The 14588-nt window shown below is 59.6% G+C and overlaps 3 protein-coding genes across 4 annotated transcripts; 2 read left to right on the forward strand and 1 right to left on the reverse strand.

Annotated features, from left to right (window-relative positions):
• Window positions 1–647: 647 nt before the first annotated feature.
• Window positions 648–4851, reverse strand: TRIM41 (tripartite motif containing 41). The gene is made up of 6 exons (XM_082300028.1): window positions 3551–4851; window positions 3063–3158; window positions 2415–2645; window positions 2137–2159; window positions 1803–1930; window positions 648–1351 (listed from the first exon to the last, which is right to left on the reverse strand). The coding sequence occupies exons 1-6, from the start codon at window positions 4415–4417 to the stop codon at window positions 822–824; spliced, it is 1875 nt and encodes a 624-aa protein (XP_082156154.1). The 5' UTR covers window positions 4418–4851; the 3' UTR covers window positions 648–821.
• A 992-nt stretch (window positions 4852–5843) lies between these two features.
• LOC309584109 (E3 ubiquitin-protein ligase TRIM11-like) lies at window positions 5844–10248 on the forward strand. Of its 2 annotated transcripts, XM_082300033.1 has the most exons (8): window positions 5844–6018; window positions 6111–6577; window positions 7194–7286; window positions 7560–7790; window positions 8084–8106; window positions 8390–8505; window positions 9030–9059; window positions 9369–10248. In XM_082300033.1, the coding sequence occupies exons 2-8, from the start codon at window positions 6176–6178 to the stop codon at window positions 9962–9964; spliced, it is 1491 nt and encodes a 496-aa protein (XP_082156159.1). In that variant the 5' UTR covers window positions 5844–6018; window positions 6111–6175; the 3' UTR covers window positions 9965–10248. The 2 variants fall into 2 exon arrangements, with proteins under 2 accessions (XP_082156159.1, XP_082156158.1); XM_082300032.1 differs by having other exon boundaries at window positions 5844–6577.
• Window positions 10249–12216: 1968 nt separating this feature from the next.
• LOC309584150 (E3 ubiquitin-protein ligase TRIM39-like) lies at window positions 12217–14494 on the forward strand (the record flags this gene model as incomplete). The annotated part of the gene is made up of 5 exons (XM_082300091.1): window positions 12217–12240; window positions 12339–12446; window positions 12721–12743; window positions 13193–13308; window positions 13974–14494. The coding sequence occupies 5 exons, from the start codon at window positions 12217–12219 to the stop codon at window positions 14492–14494; spliced, it is 792 nt and encodes a 263-aa protein (XP_082156217.1).
• Between the last annotated feature and the right edge of the window lie 94 nt (window positions 14495–14588).

Genomic DNA, 14588 nt, shown 5'->3' on the forward strand with positions numbered 1-14588 from the left:
GGAAATAAAAAGGGGGAAAAATAAATATCCCCAACTCAGGGAGCTCCAGAGCTGCGGGGGGGAAGCGGCTCCTCCCGGCCCCGTAAAGTGCCAGAGGGGAGAGGAAAATCCAGGATTTTCCCCCAAAAATGGCAGGGAAAGGGAGGGGAGGAGCAGGAGAACAGCAGGGGAAGAACAGGAACATTGGGGCTGGCAGGGCTCAGGTGAATCCCAAAAAATCCAGGCACTGAGAAATGCGGATTTTGGGAAAGGAGGGAGCTTGAAATCTCAGAGGATTTGGCCCCAAACGCAGAAAAACTCCCGGGGGTCCAGGAAGGGCCCAAAATTCAACTGGAACATGGCTGGGAGAGGGAAGAAGCAGCTCCCAGCACCAGGAACTGAACTGGGAACCAGATCCAAGGGGAATCCACCCCAATTCCAAACCAAAATCACCTTCAAAGGGGCGGGTTCTGCCCCATTCAACCCAAAACTGGCTCCAAAAGGGGCCGATCCTGCCCCATTCAACCCAAAACTGGCTCCAAAAGGGGCCGATCCTGCCCCATTCAACCCAAAACTGGCTCCAAAAGGGGCCGATCCTGCCCCATCCCAACCCAACCTCAGTTCCAAGGTGGATCCTGCCCCATCCCCACCCCAACCCCACTCCCAAGGGGCCTCCCCATCCCGAGCTGACCCAGCTCCGCTGGCGGCAGCGCCGGATCCTGGCGCAGGTGGAGCGGCAGCAGCGGGAGGGGGAGGAGGAGGAACCTCATGAGCGAAGCAGGTGCGAGAAGCTGAGTGCAGCCCCCCCCTTCGCCTGCACCCCGTGGGGGCAGCCGGGCCCGTCAGGTGCAGATCTTGATGCGGGTGCCCTTGGCCAGGATGCGGAAGAAGGGGAAGACACGCTCGCGGCAGCAGATGTGGAAGGTGTGGATGTGGCTCATGCTCTCGGCGTTGTAGAAGCACAGCTGGCCCCGCTCGTAGTCCAGGTAGACTCCGAAGCGCCGTGGCTGCTCCCCGGGCGCCAGCGCCGTCTGCTCTGTGGCCGTCAGTGCCTGGTACTTCTTGCCGCTGGTGCCCACGGCCCAGATCTCCCGCTTGGGCGCCGGGGAGGAGCCGCCGGACGCGCCCTTGTGCCGGTGCCGGGTGGTCTCGCGGGCGGCCCCCACGGCCCAGCCGCGCCGGCCGCCCACCTCCACCTCCCAGTAGTGGCGGCCGGCGCTGAAGCCGGGCGCTCCCAGCACGCACAGGTCGCCGTCCGAGCGCCGGGCGCTGCCCGCGGGCTCCTGGCGCCGCTCGGACAATCGGACGCTGCGCCGGTCCAGGGATAGGCTGAGCCGCGGGTGGGCCGTGGAGGGGTCCAGGGTCACATCGGCTGCGGGGGTTGGGAGGGGGCTTAGGGGAGGGGTTCTGATGGGTTGGGTCTGGAGAAGGGGGGTTTGAAGGGTTTGGGGGGGGGGGGGAGTTGTGGCACATGGGGGGTTGGAGCAACGATTTCCAGCCCTTTAACACCAAATTTCCACTCCTTCAACCCCCAATTTTCCACCTTTTAATCCCAATTCTCACCTCTTCAACCTCCAATTCCCATCCCTTTAACCCCAAATTTCCACTCCTTCAACTTTCAAATTTTCACCCCTTTAGCCTCCAATTTCCAACCCCTTCAACCCCCAATTTCCAGCCTTTTAACCCCACCACCCCTCTAACCCCAGAATTTTCACTCCTTTAAATGACTAATTTTTACCCCTTCAACCCTCAATTCCAACTCCTTTAACCCCCCAGTTTTCACTTCTTTAATCCCAAATTTTCTCCCTTTCCCCCACCCCCACCTTGGGGCACTTTGCTGAAGACCTTTTCCATCTTTCTCATCACCACATCCTGCAGGAAACAATTCCGGAACTTCTTCCCCACATCCACCGGCACCATCTCGGGTTCCTGGAATTTGATGTTCTCACACCTGGAATGGGAGAAAAAAAAGGGGGAAATTGCAATTCAGCTGCTCCAAGGTGTCTTCCCAGCCTTCCTCCTCCCCCAGATATCCCAAATCACCCCCAAAATCCCATCTGTCCCTGCCAGAAATTCCCACTAGCCTGACCCATCCTGGAGAAGCTCCTGGGGTGGGTTTTCCCAGAAAACCCTGAGGAGGCTCTGGGAATGACTGACCTGATGAAGGTGCCTTTGATGTCCTGGGAGGAGCCGCCGGGTGCAAAACGGGGATAAAAAAAAAATAGGAAAAAGTTAATGAGGACTTGGACTGGTCCCATGGGATTCCAGTGGGGAAGAGCCTTTGAAGACCTCGAGAAGCTGGAGCCCAGGGGGAGGGAATAAAAAACCCCAATCCCAGGGATCCCTTTTCCCCCAAAGAACGGGGTGGACGAAGCTCCAGTGACCTGGAGCTGCTGGAGCCCATCCCATCCCTCCAATCCCAGTTTTCCCCCCACCTTGAGCAGCTGCAGCCCGTCCTGCCTGCCGGCGGCCTCGGCGTCGGCGATGAGGCGGCGCAGGGCCGAGCTCCGCTCCTCCAGCGCTCCCAGGTTCCGGCGCTGCCGCGCCAGCAGCGCCTCGTGGCGCTCCTGCAGCTGCCGCAGCAGCAGCACCTGCTCCCCCGCCAGGAACCGGTGCAGCACCTCGAAATCCGCCTCCAGCTCCTGCATCTCCACCTGCATCTGCTCCTGCCGGGAAGAACCGCGGGATCTGTGCGGGGAACGCCGCGAGCGCGGCCGCGGAACGCCGCAGGGACCAGGGAAGGCGGTGGGTTAAAGAAAGTGAGGAAAAAGAGGAGGTTTTTAAGGAGTTTTGGTTAGGAACGGGGTGGCTACCAGGGAATTCTGTCCTGGATAAAGCAGGTTTTTAAAGTATCAAAGGGAAAGGGAGCGTGGGGATGGAATTCCAGTAAATTAGCGTTTAGTTGGAGCTTTATTCCATCAAATCGGAGTTGACGGAGTTTTTTTATCCTCCACCTCCCCCGTCAGCCATCCCTTGGGCCGAGAAAACAGGATTTTAGCATCCTGGGACTGATTGTTTTTGGTGGAGTAAAAGTTGGGAAGTGAGAAAATGGGGAAAAGGCCTCGGGATCAGCCGGTTCTCACCCTCAGCACTGAGATTTTCTCCTCCTCGCTGGATTTCTGCTTCAGCACCGCGTCCAGCTGCTTCCGGAGCGGCTCCAGGTGGCTCTGGAGCTTGTTCTGAGGGAAGGGGAAAGAGCTCAGGCACCCCAGATCCGGGGAATCCTGGTCTCACAAATCCCCCTCGTCTTCTTTCCCTCCCCAATGCCACATCCAGGCTGGGAACAGACCCCCAGACACCTCATCCATCCCCAACCCACCCCCTTTTCCTGCCTCCTGGAGCGTTTTCGCTGGTTTTCCTCCCAAAAAAGGTGGAATTGGCCCTTCCCCTCCCAAACTTGGGTGTCCAGAGTGCCCCATATCCCAAATCCCCCTTTTTTCCCCCCTCCCGTCACCAAACTGGTCCGGCCGGACCCTTCCCGTGCTGCCCCTGGAACCCTCCGCGTCCCCCGTGGATCCCCCGTGTCCCCAACCCCACAAAAACTCCCAAACTCCCCCCGAGCCGCCCCCACCTTGCAGTCCTGCACCACCTCGTCCAGGGGCACCACGCTGTGGTGTTTGTGCCCGCGGGCCTCCCGGCACACCACGCAGATCGCCGCCTCGTCCACCTCGCAGAAAAGCTTCAGCGGCTCTTGGTGCTTCTCGCACAGCTCGGGGGGGCCCCCGGGCGCCGCCGCCGGGCCGGGCCCAGGCCCCGCGGGGCGCTGGGGCCGCGGGTGCAGCTGCCGGATGATCTGGACCATGTTGGCGAGCTGCAGGTTGGGGCGGAAGCTGCGCTGCAGGAACGTCTTGCGGCACTGGGGGCACGTGAAAACCGGGGGGCGCCGGGGGGGCGCGGGGGGCGGCGGCTGCTCCTCCTCGTCCTCCTCCTCTTCCTCCGCTTCCTCCTCCTCCTCCACGTCCTCCTCCATCACGTCCTCATCAAAGTCCTCGTCCCCGAAGTAAAGCCCCCCCTGCGCGCCCCCTGCCCACGCGGTGGCTTCTTCCTCTTCCTCCTCCTCCTCGTCCTCCGCGGGGTCTTCCCAGAGCTCGGCTTCCTCCTCCTCCTCCTCCTCCCACATGTCGTCGTCTTCCTCCTCGTCCACACCGGCCTCATCCTCCTCCTCCTCCTGCTCCACATCCAGCTCGTCTTCCTCCAGCTCGTCCTCGTCCTCGTCCTCCTCCAGCTCGGAGCCGCCCTCGGAGCCGCCCGGGGGGGGCTCGGGGCCGCCGCGGGCCCAGAGCCGGGAGATGCAGCCGCGGCAGAAGTTGTGGCCGCAGCCGATGGACACCGGGTCGGCGAAGTAGTCGAGGCAAATGGCGCAAATCGCCTCCTCCTGCAGCGTTTCCACCGGGTCCGGCCGGGAGCCGGGGCCGCCCAGCGCCGCGGGGGCCGCCATGGCGGGGGGCGAGACCCTCCTGCTGCCGCTCTTCCTCCTCCGCCTCCTCCTCCGGGGCTCCCGCGCCCCCCCCCGCGGCTCCTGCCCGGCCCCGCGGTGCCCCCGGCCCAGCTCAGCCGCCCCCCGCCACCCCGGGGCTCCCACGGCGCCCCCTCCCCTGCCCCGCTCCGGTCTCCCCCGCCCGGGCACAGATCCCAAAGCCCGGCGAGGCCCCGACGGAGGCTTCAAGCCCGCCGCTGTCCACCCCGGCCCGGGCCCTCCCCGCCGGGCTGGGCCCCTCTAGGCCTCACCGGGCCTCGCCGCTACCCGCGCCGCCCGCGCCGGTGCTCCCCCGAGCCCTCGCGACCGGTGCCGGAGGAGCCGCTCGGTGCCCGCCGGGTCCCGCCCGGTCCCCGCCGGGTCCCCCCGGCCGCGCTCGCCCGGCAGCGGCTCCGCCACAGACGGGAAGCGCCGCGGCACTTCCGCCTTCCGGTGCGGGCACCGCCCCTTCTGTGCAACGTGACCGGACATGGCTCCAGTCGCCGCGCAACGGGGGCGGTGTCACCCCTCCACGGCCTCTCTGGGGTCTGTCTACCCACACAACTCGTTGCTCTTGGAGGACTGGAGTGGGGCGGGGCCGGAGGCGGGGCATTGCAGGGCTCCCGCCGCAGCTCAGCGGCAGCTCGGGGCACTCGAACCTCAGGTCCACCGGTTCAAGTCCCACGCTGGGCTCTCGCACGTACTTTTTTTTACCCGAAATGTCTCTTTTCTGCGGTTCTCCCCAGCTCCTCCCTCGGCCGCGGGACCCCGGTGACCCCGCGGGGCGCGGGAGCGGCGCGCGGGCCACGGCCGTAGGGCGGCGGGGCGAGATGCGGAGCACAGCGTTTCTGTAGTGTAGTGGTTATCACGTTCGCCTCACACGCGAAAGGTCCCCGGTTCGAAACCGGGCAGAAACACCTCTTTTCCCCCTTGTTTTTCGCCTTCACTCTGACACTTTCAGCACATCTCAGCCCTTCTTCCGTCATTTTTCTTCATATATATGTTTAATCTTAACCCTTCTTCCCTCGTTTCAGCACATCTCAGCCCTTCTTCCGTCATTTTTCTTCATATATATGTTTAATCTTAACCCTTCTTCCCTCGTTTCAGCACATCTCAGCCCTTCTTCCGTCATTTTTCTTCATATATATGTTTAATCTTAACCCTTCTTCCCTCGATACCTTCCCCAACCAACCTTTCCTCCATCACTTTCCCGGTACATATTTCAATCCCAGTCCTCCCCCCGCACCTCATTTCCCCCTCTATTTCAGTTTTTCCACCCCAATTTCACGTGATTTCTTCGCCGTCGCTGCTCCAGCCCTGCCCTGGCTCCGGCCTTATCAGCTCCCCCACATCTGCTCCTTCAGAGGCACCGAGGAGGAGGAAGAAGAAGAGAAGGGAAGAAGAAGAAGAGGAGGAAAGAAGAAGAAGAGGAAAAAGAGGAAGAAGAAAAAAGGAGGGGTGAGACAGAGGAAGAGGAGGAGGTGAGAAGGAAGCAAGGAGGAGGAGGAGGAGGAAGCAAGAAGGAAAAACCAAGGAGGAGGAAGAGGATAGGAGGAGCATGAGGATGTGGTGAGGAGGAAGAGGTGAGGAGGAGAGGAGGAAACAAAGAGGAGGAGGAGGAGAGGAGGAAGCACCCCCTCCTCTCCCTTTACCCGCTCCTCTCCATCCCTCCCAGGCAGCAACTCCCAACCACCCGACATCCAAGGCGGAGGAAGCACACCCTCCTCCTCCTCCTCCTCCATGGCGGAGCCCAGCCTGGCCGAGCAGCTCCGCACCGAGGCCTCGTGTCCCGTGTGCCTCGAGCTCTTCCAGGACCCTGTGTCCGTCCCGTGCGGCCACAACTTCTGCCGGGGCTGCATCGAGCGCTGCTGGGAGAGCTCCCGGGGCTCCTTCTGCTGCCCGCGCTGCCGGAACGTGGCCCCGGAGCGGGGTCTGCGGCCCAGCCGGGAGCTGGGACACGTCGCTGACATTGCCCGGGGGCTGCTCCCGGGGGTCCCGGGGACCCTCTGCAGGCGGCACCGGGAGCCGCTGCAGCTCTTCTGCCGGGAGGAGCGGGCCCTGCTGTGCCTCGTGTGCAGCCGCTCCAGCGTCCATTGGCTCCACCGCGTCGTGCCCGCCGAGGAAGCCGCCCAGGAGTACAAGGTAACACCCGCACAGCCCGTGGAGAGCGGCTTTCTGGGGGGAAAAATGCTCTGGAACTCTCGTGGGGAGCGGGGATCGCCAGGTTTAAATTCCTCGGTGGTGATTTCAGTACCCAAAGTGTGTGAAAACTCCTCAAAATGCTTTTCTTTTGGGGTGTTTTTAATCTGCTCTCAAGGGCATCTTCGCTGTTTCTTTCATTTCAAATAAATAGAAATTACTTTTGTTTAGTTATAAACACTTAGAAATCACTTTCCTCCCCCTTTTTCTGCGCCTTCTCTCTTCCCCTCCAAAAAGACTTTTTGAAAAGCTTATATAAACATAGGAAGTTATAAACCAACACCAGTTCTTGTAGATATAAGCACCCGCTAAATAAATCCACCTGGGGTTAAAGACGGAGATCTTTATCCCAGAACCCAAATTTCCGGAGGCAAGGAGTGGTGTTTTGGGGGGAAATCTCTCTTATCTGGGGCTCCCAGCCCTCCCTGGACGCGGGGTTGGCTCGGGCTCAGCTCCTCACGGCAAAGCCTCTCCCATCTCAGACGAGGGACAGAGGAAATTTTAGTGGGAAAATAGACTTTTCTCAGCTTCTCCGAGCTCACCTTTTATTTCCCTGCAGGAGCAGATCCAAAGCTGCCTCCAGGCTCTGAAGGAGGAGAGAGAAAAATACCTGGAAAGCCGAAAATCCAGCGGCCGGAGGAGTTTGCACCTGGTGGGAGCCCCCAAGAGAAGCTGGGAGGGTTGGGGGGTCAGGGGCCTATTTGGATCCCGAGGGGGGGGGGGGGGGCAGTTTTGGATCTCTCCCTCTACCCCAGTAGTGTTTTGAGGCCAAATCTCCTGGACTTGGCTCATGGAGCGTTGGGCTCCATGTTTATCTGCCGGGGTTCACCAGAGGCTGCGCCGGGGAGATAACGCAGAGCTGGGAGGGGAAGGGAGGGATCTCGGCCCTTTTCCCATCCCCTGCCCTCACCGCCGCTCCCGGCAGGACAAAACCAGGAGCGAGGGGCAGCGGATGGTGTGGGAATTCCAGGAATTGCGGCGGTTCCTGGAGGAGCAGGAGCGTCTCCTCCTGGTCCAGCTCGGGGACCTGGACAGGGCCATCGGCCAAGCCCGGGACGAGGCTCTGGCCAAGGTTTCGGAGGAGTTATCCCAGCTGGACACCCTCATCTGGGAGATGGAGGGGAAATTCCAGCAGCCCCCGAGCCACTTCCTGCAGGTGAGAGCCCAGGGTGCTTGGACTGGGAGGGGAAAAGGGGGAAAAAGCAAAATCCAAGACCCAGAAGCCCAAATTATCCCCACGGGAGCTCCCCTGGTGTCACTGCCACAGCCCTGGGAATGTCCCAGGTGGGACAGGGCTTGGACACCTCTGGGAAGCGGATTGGGTGTGGATTAGGATGGTTTTTAAAGTCCCTCCAAGCCAAACCAGGCTAGAATTCTTTGATCCCATGATTTGAAGGAACACAACTTGTTCCTCCTCTCCAACCATCTCCTCTCTCTTCCCACCTTTAGGACATCCGACAGCTCCTGGACAGGTAATGCAGCTCCTTCTCCCTTCTTGCACCTCTGGGGCCATCCAGGTGAATCCCGAGGTCAAGATTTCCCTCCAGCAGCTCAACTTCCCATTGCGCTGCTTCGGGCTCAGGAATTTGGGTCTGGGGGAAGGAAACTGCCCAGGAAGGGCAGGGAAAAGGGGGTTGGATTTGCTCTGGGGATAAACAGCCTCAGCCCATCCCGTAACGGCCCCGGGGATATTTAATGAGAATAAAATGAACCATCAGGTTGGGGAGTTTTGCCCCTTTTTTGGCCTCTTTGCAGCTGCGAGATGATGAAGTTCCACCCCCCGGCCGAGATTTCCTCTGACCTGGAGAGGAGCCTCGAGGATTTTGTCCAGAGGAACATCCTGGTGAGGGGCACCTTGAGGAGATGCCAAGGTGCTGAGCAGGATTCGGAGGGGGCAGGGGGCCTGGTGTGGGAATCCAGAAGGAATGGGGTCCCTGGAAGTGAGATCCAGGAGAAACGGGGTCCTTGTGTGGGATATGTGGGAGAAATGGGGTTATTTTGTGGGATATCTGGGAGCAATGGAGTCTTTGTGTGTGAGATCCACGAGGAATGGGGAGGTCCTTGTGTGGGATATCCAGGAACTGTTCACCCAGGGAAGGACCCTGAGGTTTTCCCTGAGGGTTTTCCTGGGGCAAAAACAGTCGGGAAGTGGAGAGAAGGGAAAAATCAGCCCAGCAAAGGAGTTTCTTCTGCCAGGCCTCACCTGAAAAGTGGATTAGGGGTCACCGGTGGGAGAATCTAATCCCACGTGGGTGCAAATCCATGGAGAGGATAGAGGGGGGGATAAATCCATGTGGACAAATCCTTGGGGATGATTTTTGCTTGGCCAGGGGGTCCATCCCATGGGATGAAGGTATTGTCCGACCCTGAGTCTGTGACATCTCTCCCTCCTCAGACAGCCTCATGTTCCAGCTGCAGGAGCCGGGTGAGTCGGTGGGAGGAAATGGGGGATTTGGGCTTGTGGGAAAGGTTCCCATGGGAAAACCAGTGCCACTCCCACTGCGGGAAGAGTGGGGGTCCTGATGTTGATGCTCCTGCTGTGTCCAGGGCCTGAGATACGTCCCAAATATCCCAGAAAGAGCATTTCTGCTTCCCTTTCCCTGGCCCCCCCCACACCCACCCGTGACCCTCCAGAGCCGCAGGAAGTGGGAGAACGGGGCCGGTCCAGGTGCTGGGAGGGACAGGAGCATCTCCATCGTCCCCGACTCCCCTCTAAAGCTCCCTTATCCCGCAGCCGACGTCACCCTGGACCCATCCACGGCTCATCCCAACCTGCAGCTCTCCGAGGACGGAAAAGAAGTGCGGGGGCAGCTGGTGCCGAGGGACGTTCCGGACCACCCCGAGCGCTTCGACTTCGAGCCCTGCGTGTTGGCGCGGGGGGGCTTCGCCTCGGGGCGGCATTTTTGGGAGGTGGAGGTGGGGCAGGGCGGGGTCTGGGCGCTGGGCGTGGTCCGGGAGTCCGCACGCAGGAGGGGCCCCCTGAGCCTCACCCCCAAGGAGGGGGTGTGGGCGCTGGAAGCGTTCCATTCCCTGACCTCCCCCCGCGCCAACCTCCGCCTGCACCCCCCGCCCCGGCGGCTCCGCGTTTCCCTGGACTACGAGGGGCGTCGGGTGGCTTTTTTCAGCGCCGGCGACGACATTCCCATCCTGGAATACACCCGGGCCGCCTTCAACGGGGAGAGGGTCCTGCCCTGGTTCAAGATGGGGATGGGGGCGCGGCTGCTGGAGGTGACGCGGAGCCCCGGCTGCGAGGACCGGGGGGTGGCCGGGCGGTTCATGTCCCCTCTGGACTGGGTGGGGTTCGGGTTCTCGCTGCGGATCTGTCCCTGAGGCGGCTGTCGGATGTGTCCCGAGTGATGCCGCGGGAATTCGCCGCTCCTGTGTCCGTCGGGAGCTCTGGGATGGCCCAGGGAGCGGCCCGTGGCGGAGTGGCCGCGCCAGGAGGAGCCTTGAGGGTGGAGAGCCCGTTTCAGTGTGTGGGGTTTTACCTTGTTGTGCCCTTGGCGGGATGAATCCTCCCGGGTTTCTCTCTTCCCAAAGTGCTTTTTGTCCAGAGTGTGTCTTGGACCCTTTACCCCTCGGTCTGGGGGCTGCTCCCCACCTCTGTCCACATTCCTGACGCTTCTTTCCAATAAAAGAACATTTTGGCTTCCACCCTCCCCTCCCTGCCCCTCCAGGAATTGTGTTCATTTGGATTTCTGAGCCTCTGGGTGATAAGTTAGGAAAATCCGCACGGGATGGGGACACCTCGCTGAGCTTCCCCTCCCCAGCCTTTCACACAGACCGTGGAGGGACAAAAACCCTCCTGAAATCCAATTTTCCACATTATTGCTCCCAAAAAAAGGCTGTCCCCCCGTGCTGGCCTTTGGGAGGGACGAGGTGGGATCAATTCCAGGGTGGGTGGTGCCAACTGGCTGCTCCTCAGTCCGTAGAGCCGGGAAGGGCAGAGGCAGGACAGGACCTCTGACACCTCTTGCCGCTTTCACCGACATCGATTTCCTCAAAAACGCGCGACTTTCTTCCGAGGAAACCCAAAAGAGGAAGCGGCGGCACCGAAACAGCCCCGTTATTAATTCCGGAACCGAGAAGAGGAACCGGGAGTGACGCTGGGCTCGGAATAACAGGCACGGGATGAGTGGAGACCCCGTGACGGAGCCCCTTCCCCATCCCCACGGGTCCCACCGGGGACCACCCCCGGTCCCACCGGGATCCTCCCGGAGGCACTTCCTGGGAACCCACGGCACAAACGGCGTGTCCCGGGAATGCTCTGCATCCTTCGGGGCGACGATCCCTCTGCCCCGACTCCTCAGGGTCCCTCCCTGTCTCTGATCTCCACCCAGGGCGTCCCTTCTCTCCGGGGCGATGCAAAGCAGTTCCCACCCCGGCTGGTTTTCCAGGCTCTGCCGACTTCTTCCCCCACCTGATTCCCTATTCCAAGACGAAGGAGCCGAGCCCGAGGCTCTGCCGGTGTCTCACCGGGATCCACTCCCTTTCCTTCTGCCGAAACTTCCCTGGAAGCGTTTTTGGGGTGTTTGCTCCCAGTTCTGCCGTTCCCACAGCCAGCGACTCCTCCACGGCTCTTCTCCATGGGAAACTTGTACTGGAATTGAGATTTACCTCTCCAATCCTGCCCGGGCTTTGCGCCCCTGCGCTGGGTGGCAGAGATCCTACCACTAAAAATTCCATTAAAATAAACACGAATTTACCCACGGAGCTTAATGGAGGAGCAGAGGGTGAAAAATTCCCTGGAGGAGTTTCCCGGTGAGCTCAGAGCCAGGACTTGGCCACAGGGATGGAGGCAAAAGGGTGTCCCGGACCCCAATTTGTGTCTCTCTGCCAATGCCGTGGTCCCTCCAAGCCCTGGGAGTTCCTCGCCCACCTGGGAACCTGGACATCCAGTGTCTCCAGGGTTTTTCGGGGAGGTGGATGGTTTTAGTGCAAAAGGAGCAGGGTGGCAGCTCCCCGGGGCGGCAGCTCCAGGGATAAAATCCTTGAATTCTGATGAGGAAAAACCAGGAGAGGTGGGGGGAGACCTGACGCGCAGGCTCAGCCCAGCCGTGCCACGGATTCACCCGGGACGGGGAAGGAACAGGGAAAGGAAGGACCCAGCCCCGTCAAAGGGATAAACCCAGCGCGGTTTAGATCCCTTGGGAACAATTCCAGCGGGGATTCGGCTTCCTGAGCGAGGAGAGGAGGACTCCGAGGAAGGACAGCTGCCCTGGAGTGCGGGAAACTGGAGGACCTGGTAGGTGCCACCTGCTGACCTTCGGGAACATTTAGGGACACACCGAGCTCGGGAACATTCCTTTGGGAGGAAAGACACTGTTACCGCAGCGGATTTGGGCAGAATTTGGCCAAATTTGGGCAGGGAGCTGCGATATTCCCAAACTTCCCGGTAAATTGATGGAGAAGAATCCAATAATGGATGGAGTTTCTTGGTTGCATCAGGTTTGCTTTTTCCCCACACCCCCTCGCACCCCAACCTCCCCCTCCCCATCCCCTCCAGTCCCCGACAGAGATTTCCCCAGGAATTCAAGGAAAATGAGTCAGGATTTGAATCCAGAGGTGTTCTCCCGTGGGAAATGCCTTTCCATGAGTTCCTCGGGGTATTTCCCACCCCACTTTTCCTTTGTCATTTAAAAACACCGCTTGGATTTGGGGCCGCAGGTTCCGGGGGGAACCTGAGCTCCTCTCGCTCCCACAGCTGGAAGACCTGAAAAATGAGCTGGAGAAGAGGCAGGCAAAAAAACCCGCGGAGATTTCCCACCTGGACACCCCGGCACAGCGGCAGGAAGAGAAGAATCAGCAGCTGGTGAGGGAATTCTCCTGTTTTGAGGGAAAATCAGAGGGAAGATCACTGCGTTAATAATTGGGGCTCTCCTGGTTCCCGCTTGCTCCTGCTCCCCCTGGAGAGCTGAAAGCCCCAAGGGGATGGGGAGAGGGAGGTTTGAGCTTGGAAAGATGGGGAAAAGGGGATTAAATCCCTGTGGGAAGGCTGGTGGTTCCCTATGTTTCCGAATAATTCCCTTTGCTGTGATTTGAGGGATCTCAACGCTGAGCTGTCTTTCCTTTCTCTCTTCCCCCAGGATGCGAAAAGTTCCATCAGCAGGTTTGTGGCCTCCCTGAAAAGCTTTTCCATGAGTTTTCCCAAGAGGAAATGGAGGAGGGAACTTGCCGGTGCCGCTTGAGGCAAATCCTCGGCTCCAGGGAGGAGAATTTTTGGTCCTTCATCACTTTTGGGATGCACTAATCCACAGAGATTTGATCTCAAAATCACCTCCATGTTGTCTCTAATTTAAATCTTGGCTCATCTCTCCAGCCAAGTCCTTCCCAAAAATTCCTTCTTTCCTCATAAAATAAGATTTAGAAACAAAGAAAAAGAGATTAATCCGACAGGGAAATTTGGCCTTTGATATCCTGGACTTCCAAGGGAGGGGGGAAATTAAAACCCAGTATTCCAACAACACCATCCTTCATTCCTTGTGGCTCCTGAAGCCTCTGTGGTTGTTCTGAGAAGTGTGAGGGCGTTTTTTATTTGGTTTATTTTTTTTATCCCAGGTGTGGGAAAGTGACTTTCCAGCTGCCCCTGGATACGGCTCTGGGGCCAGAAGAGCGAGTTTGTCACTTCTCGTGGAGGAGCAGTGCCCTGAAGGAAACCCTGAGGAAGCTCCAAGGTACCCAGAAGGAGAACAAAAATAGATTTAAGTCATAATTTGGGAGAGCTGGAAGAGCTGAGCTGCCTTTCTCCCATCCCCGATATAAACTGGGACCAGAAATGTTGCAGGGAGAACCTGGAGATGGAGGAGAGGAAGGGCAAAGGGCTTTTCTTGGTACAAAAAAAAAAAGATAATTTGAAAATCAGGGTGACCCAAGGAGGTTTTTCATTAGTTTTTTTTATTTCAGCTCAGCCAGCCGGGTCTTGTCCCACGGCTGCTGCAGACTCTGCTCATTTTCCTCCCACATCACCTCTTCCCTTCCTCTTCTTCCCTCCCTTATTTTTAGCCTCAAATTCACAGGGATTTCTGCACCACCATTGCTGTGGCTTTTTTTTGCGATTTTTTGGGGCAAACCCCAGCTTTTTCTGCTTCAAGGACAACACTTCCCATAAAATCATGGGGTGACTCTTGGGGTTGTCTCGTGCAGGGCTGAGAGTTGGACTCAGTGACCCTTGTGTGGCTCTTCCAACTCAGATATCCCAGGAACACCATGGCCTGGGAGGGTTCTCCCCAGTTCTGGGAGATTTCTTGATGCTTCTCCCAGGTGATCCAAGAGAAGGGATCTGAGACCCTCAGATGCCAAACGAAGCCTGGTCCCCAACCCTGGTTCTGTCCCCCCACAGCCAGCGTGACCCTGGACCCTGACACGGCTCATCCCGACCTCGTCCTGTCTGAGGACGGGAAGAGCGTTTGGCGTGGAGCCGGACACTGCGACCTCCCAGACAACCCAGAGCGCTTCGACTACTGGCCCTTTGTGCTGGGCCACCAGGGCTTCGTGGCCGGGCGGCACTGCTGGGATGTGGACGTAGGGGACGGCGGCGACTGGGCCGTGGGGGTGGCCCGGGAATCCGTGCGGAGGAAGGGGCGGCTCAGCCTCGGCCCCCAGGGCGGGATCTGGGGCCTGGAGAAGTGGGGGGGGCAGATCCGGGCCCTGACCACCCGCAAGGTGACCCTGGTGGCCCTGAGGTGGCTGCCCCGCAGGGTCAGCATCCACCTGGACTGCGGCGGGGGGACTGTGGCGTTTTTTGACGCCGAGGACGGGGGGCTCCTGTTCGTCTTTTCCCGCGTGTCCTTCGCCGGGGAGAGGGTCCGGCCCTGGCTCTGGGTGGTGGGGGCCAGGTCCAGGCTCCGGCTGTGTCCTTGAGGGAAAAGTGTCCCCCACTTTTCACAGCCTTGGGGGGCAACTGGAGCAGCCCCTGGGGCAAGTTTGTGTTTCCTTCTCTGCCGGGAGAAGGGAG

The sequence above is a fragment of the Coloeus monedula genome, assembly GCF_965178545.1.
Source record: "Coloeus monedula genome assembly, chromosome: 36".
Taxonomy (NCBI): Eukaryota; Metazoa; Chordata; class Aves; order Passeriformes; family Corvidae; genus Coloeus; species Coloeus monedula.

Coding starts and splice junctions, on each gene's coding strand:
- LOC309584109 (XM_082300032.1), top strand. CDS start 6,176: ATGGCGGAGCCCAGCCTGGCCGAGCAGCTCCGCACCGAGGCCTCGTGT. Junction 7,287..7,559: donor GCCGGAGGAGTTTGCACCTG/GTGGGAGCCCCC, acceptor CGCTCCCGGCAG/GACAAAACCAGGAGCGAGGG. Junction 7,791..8,083: donor CCCCGAGCCACTTCCTGCAG/GTGAGAGCCCAG, acceptor TCCCACCTTTAG/GACATCCGACAGCTCCTGGA.
- TRIM41 (XM_082300028.1), bottom strand. CDS start 4,417: ATGGCGGCCCCCGCGGCGCTGGGCGGCCCCGGCTCCCGGCCGGACCCG. Junction 3,159..3,550: donor AGGTGGTGCAGGACTGCAAG/GTGGGGGCGGCT, acceptor CCCTTCCCTCAG/AACAAGCTCCAGAGCCACCT. Junction 1,352..1,802: donor CTTCAGCAAAGTGCCCCAAG/GTGGGGGTGGGG, acceptor CAACCCCCGCAG/CCGATGTGACCCTGGACCCC.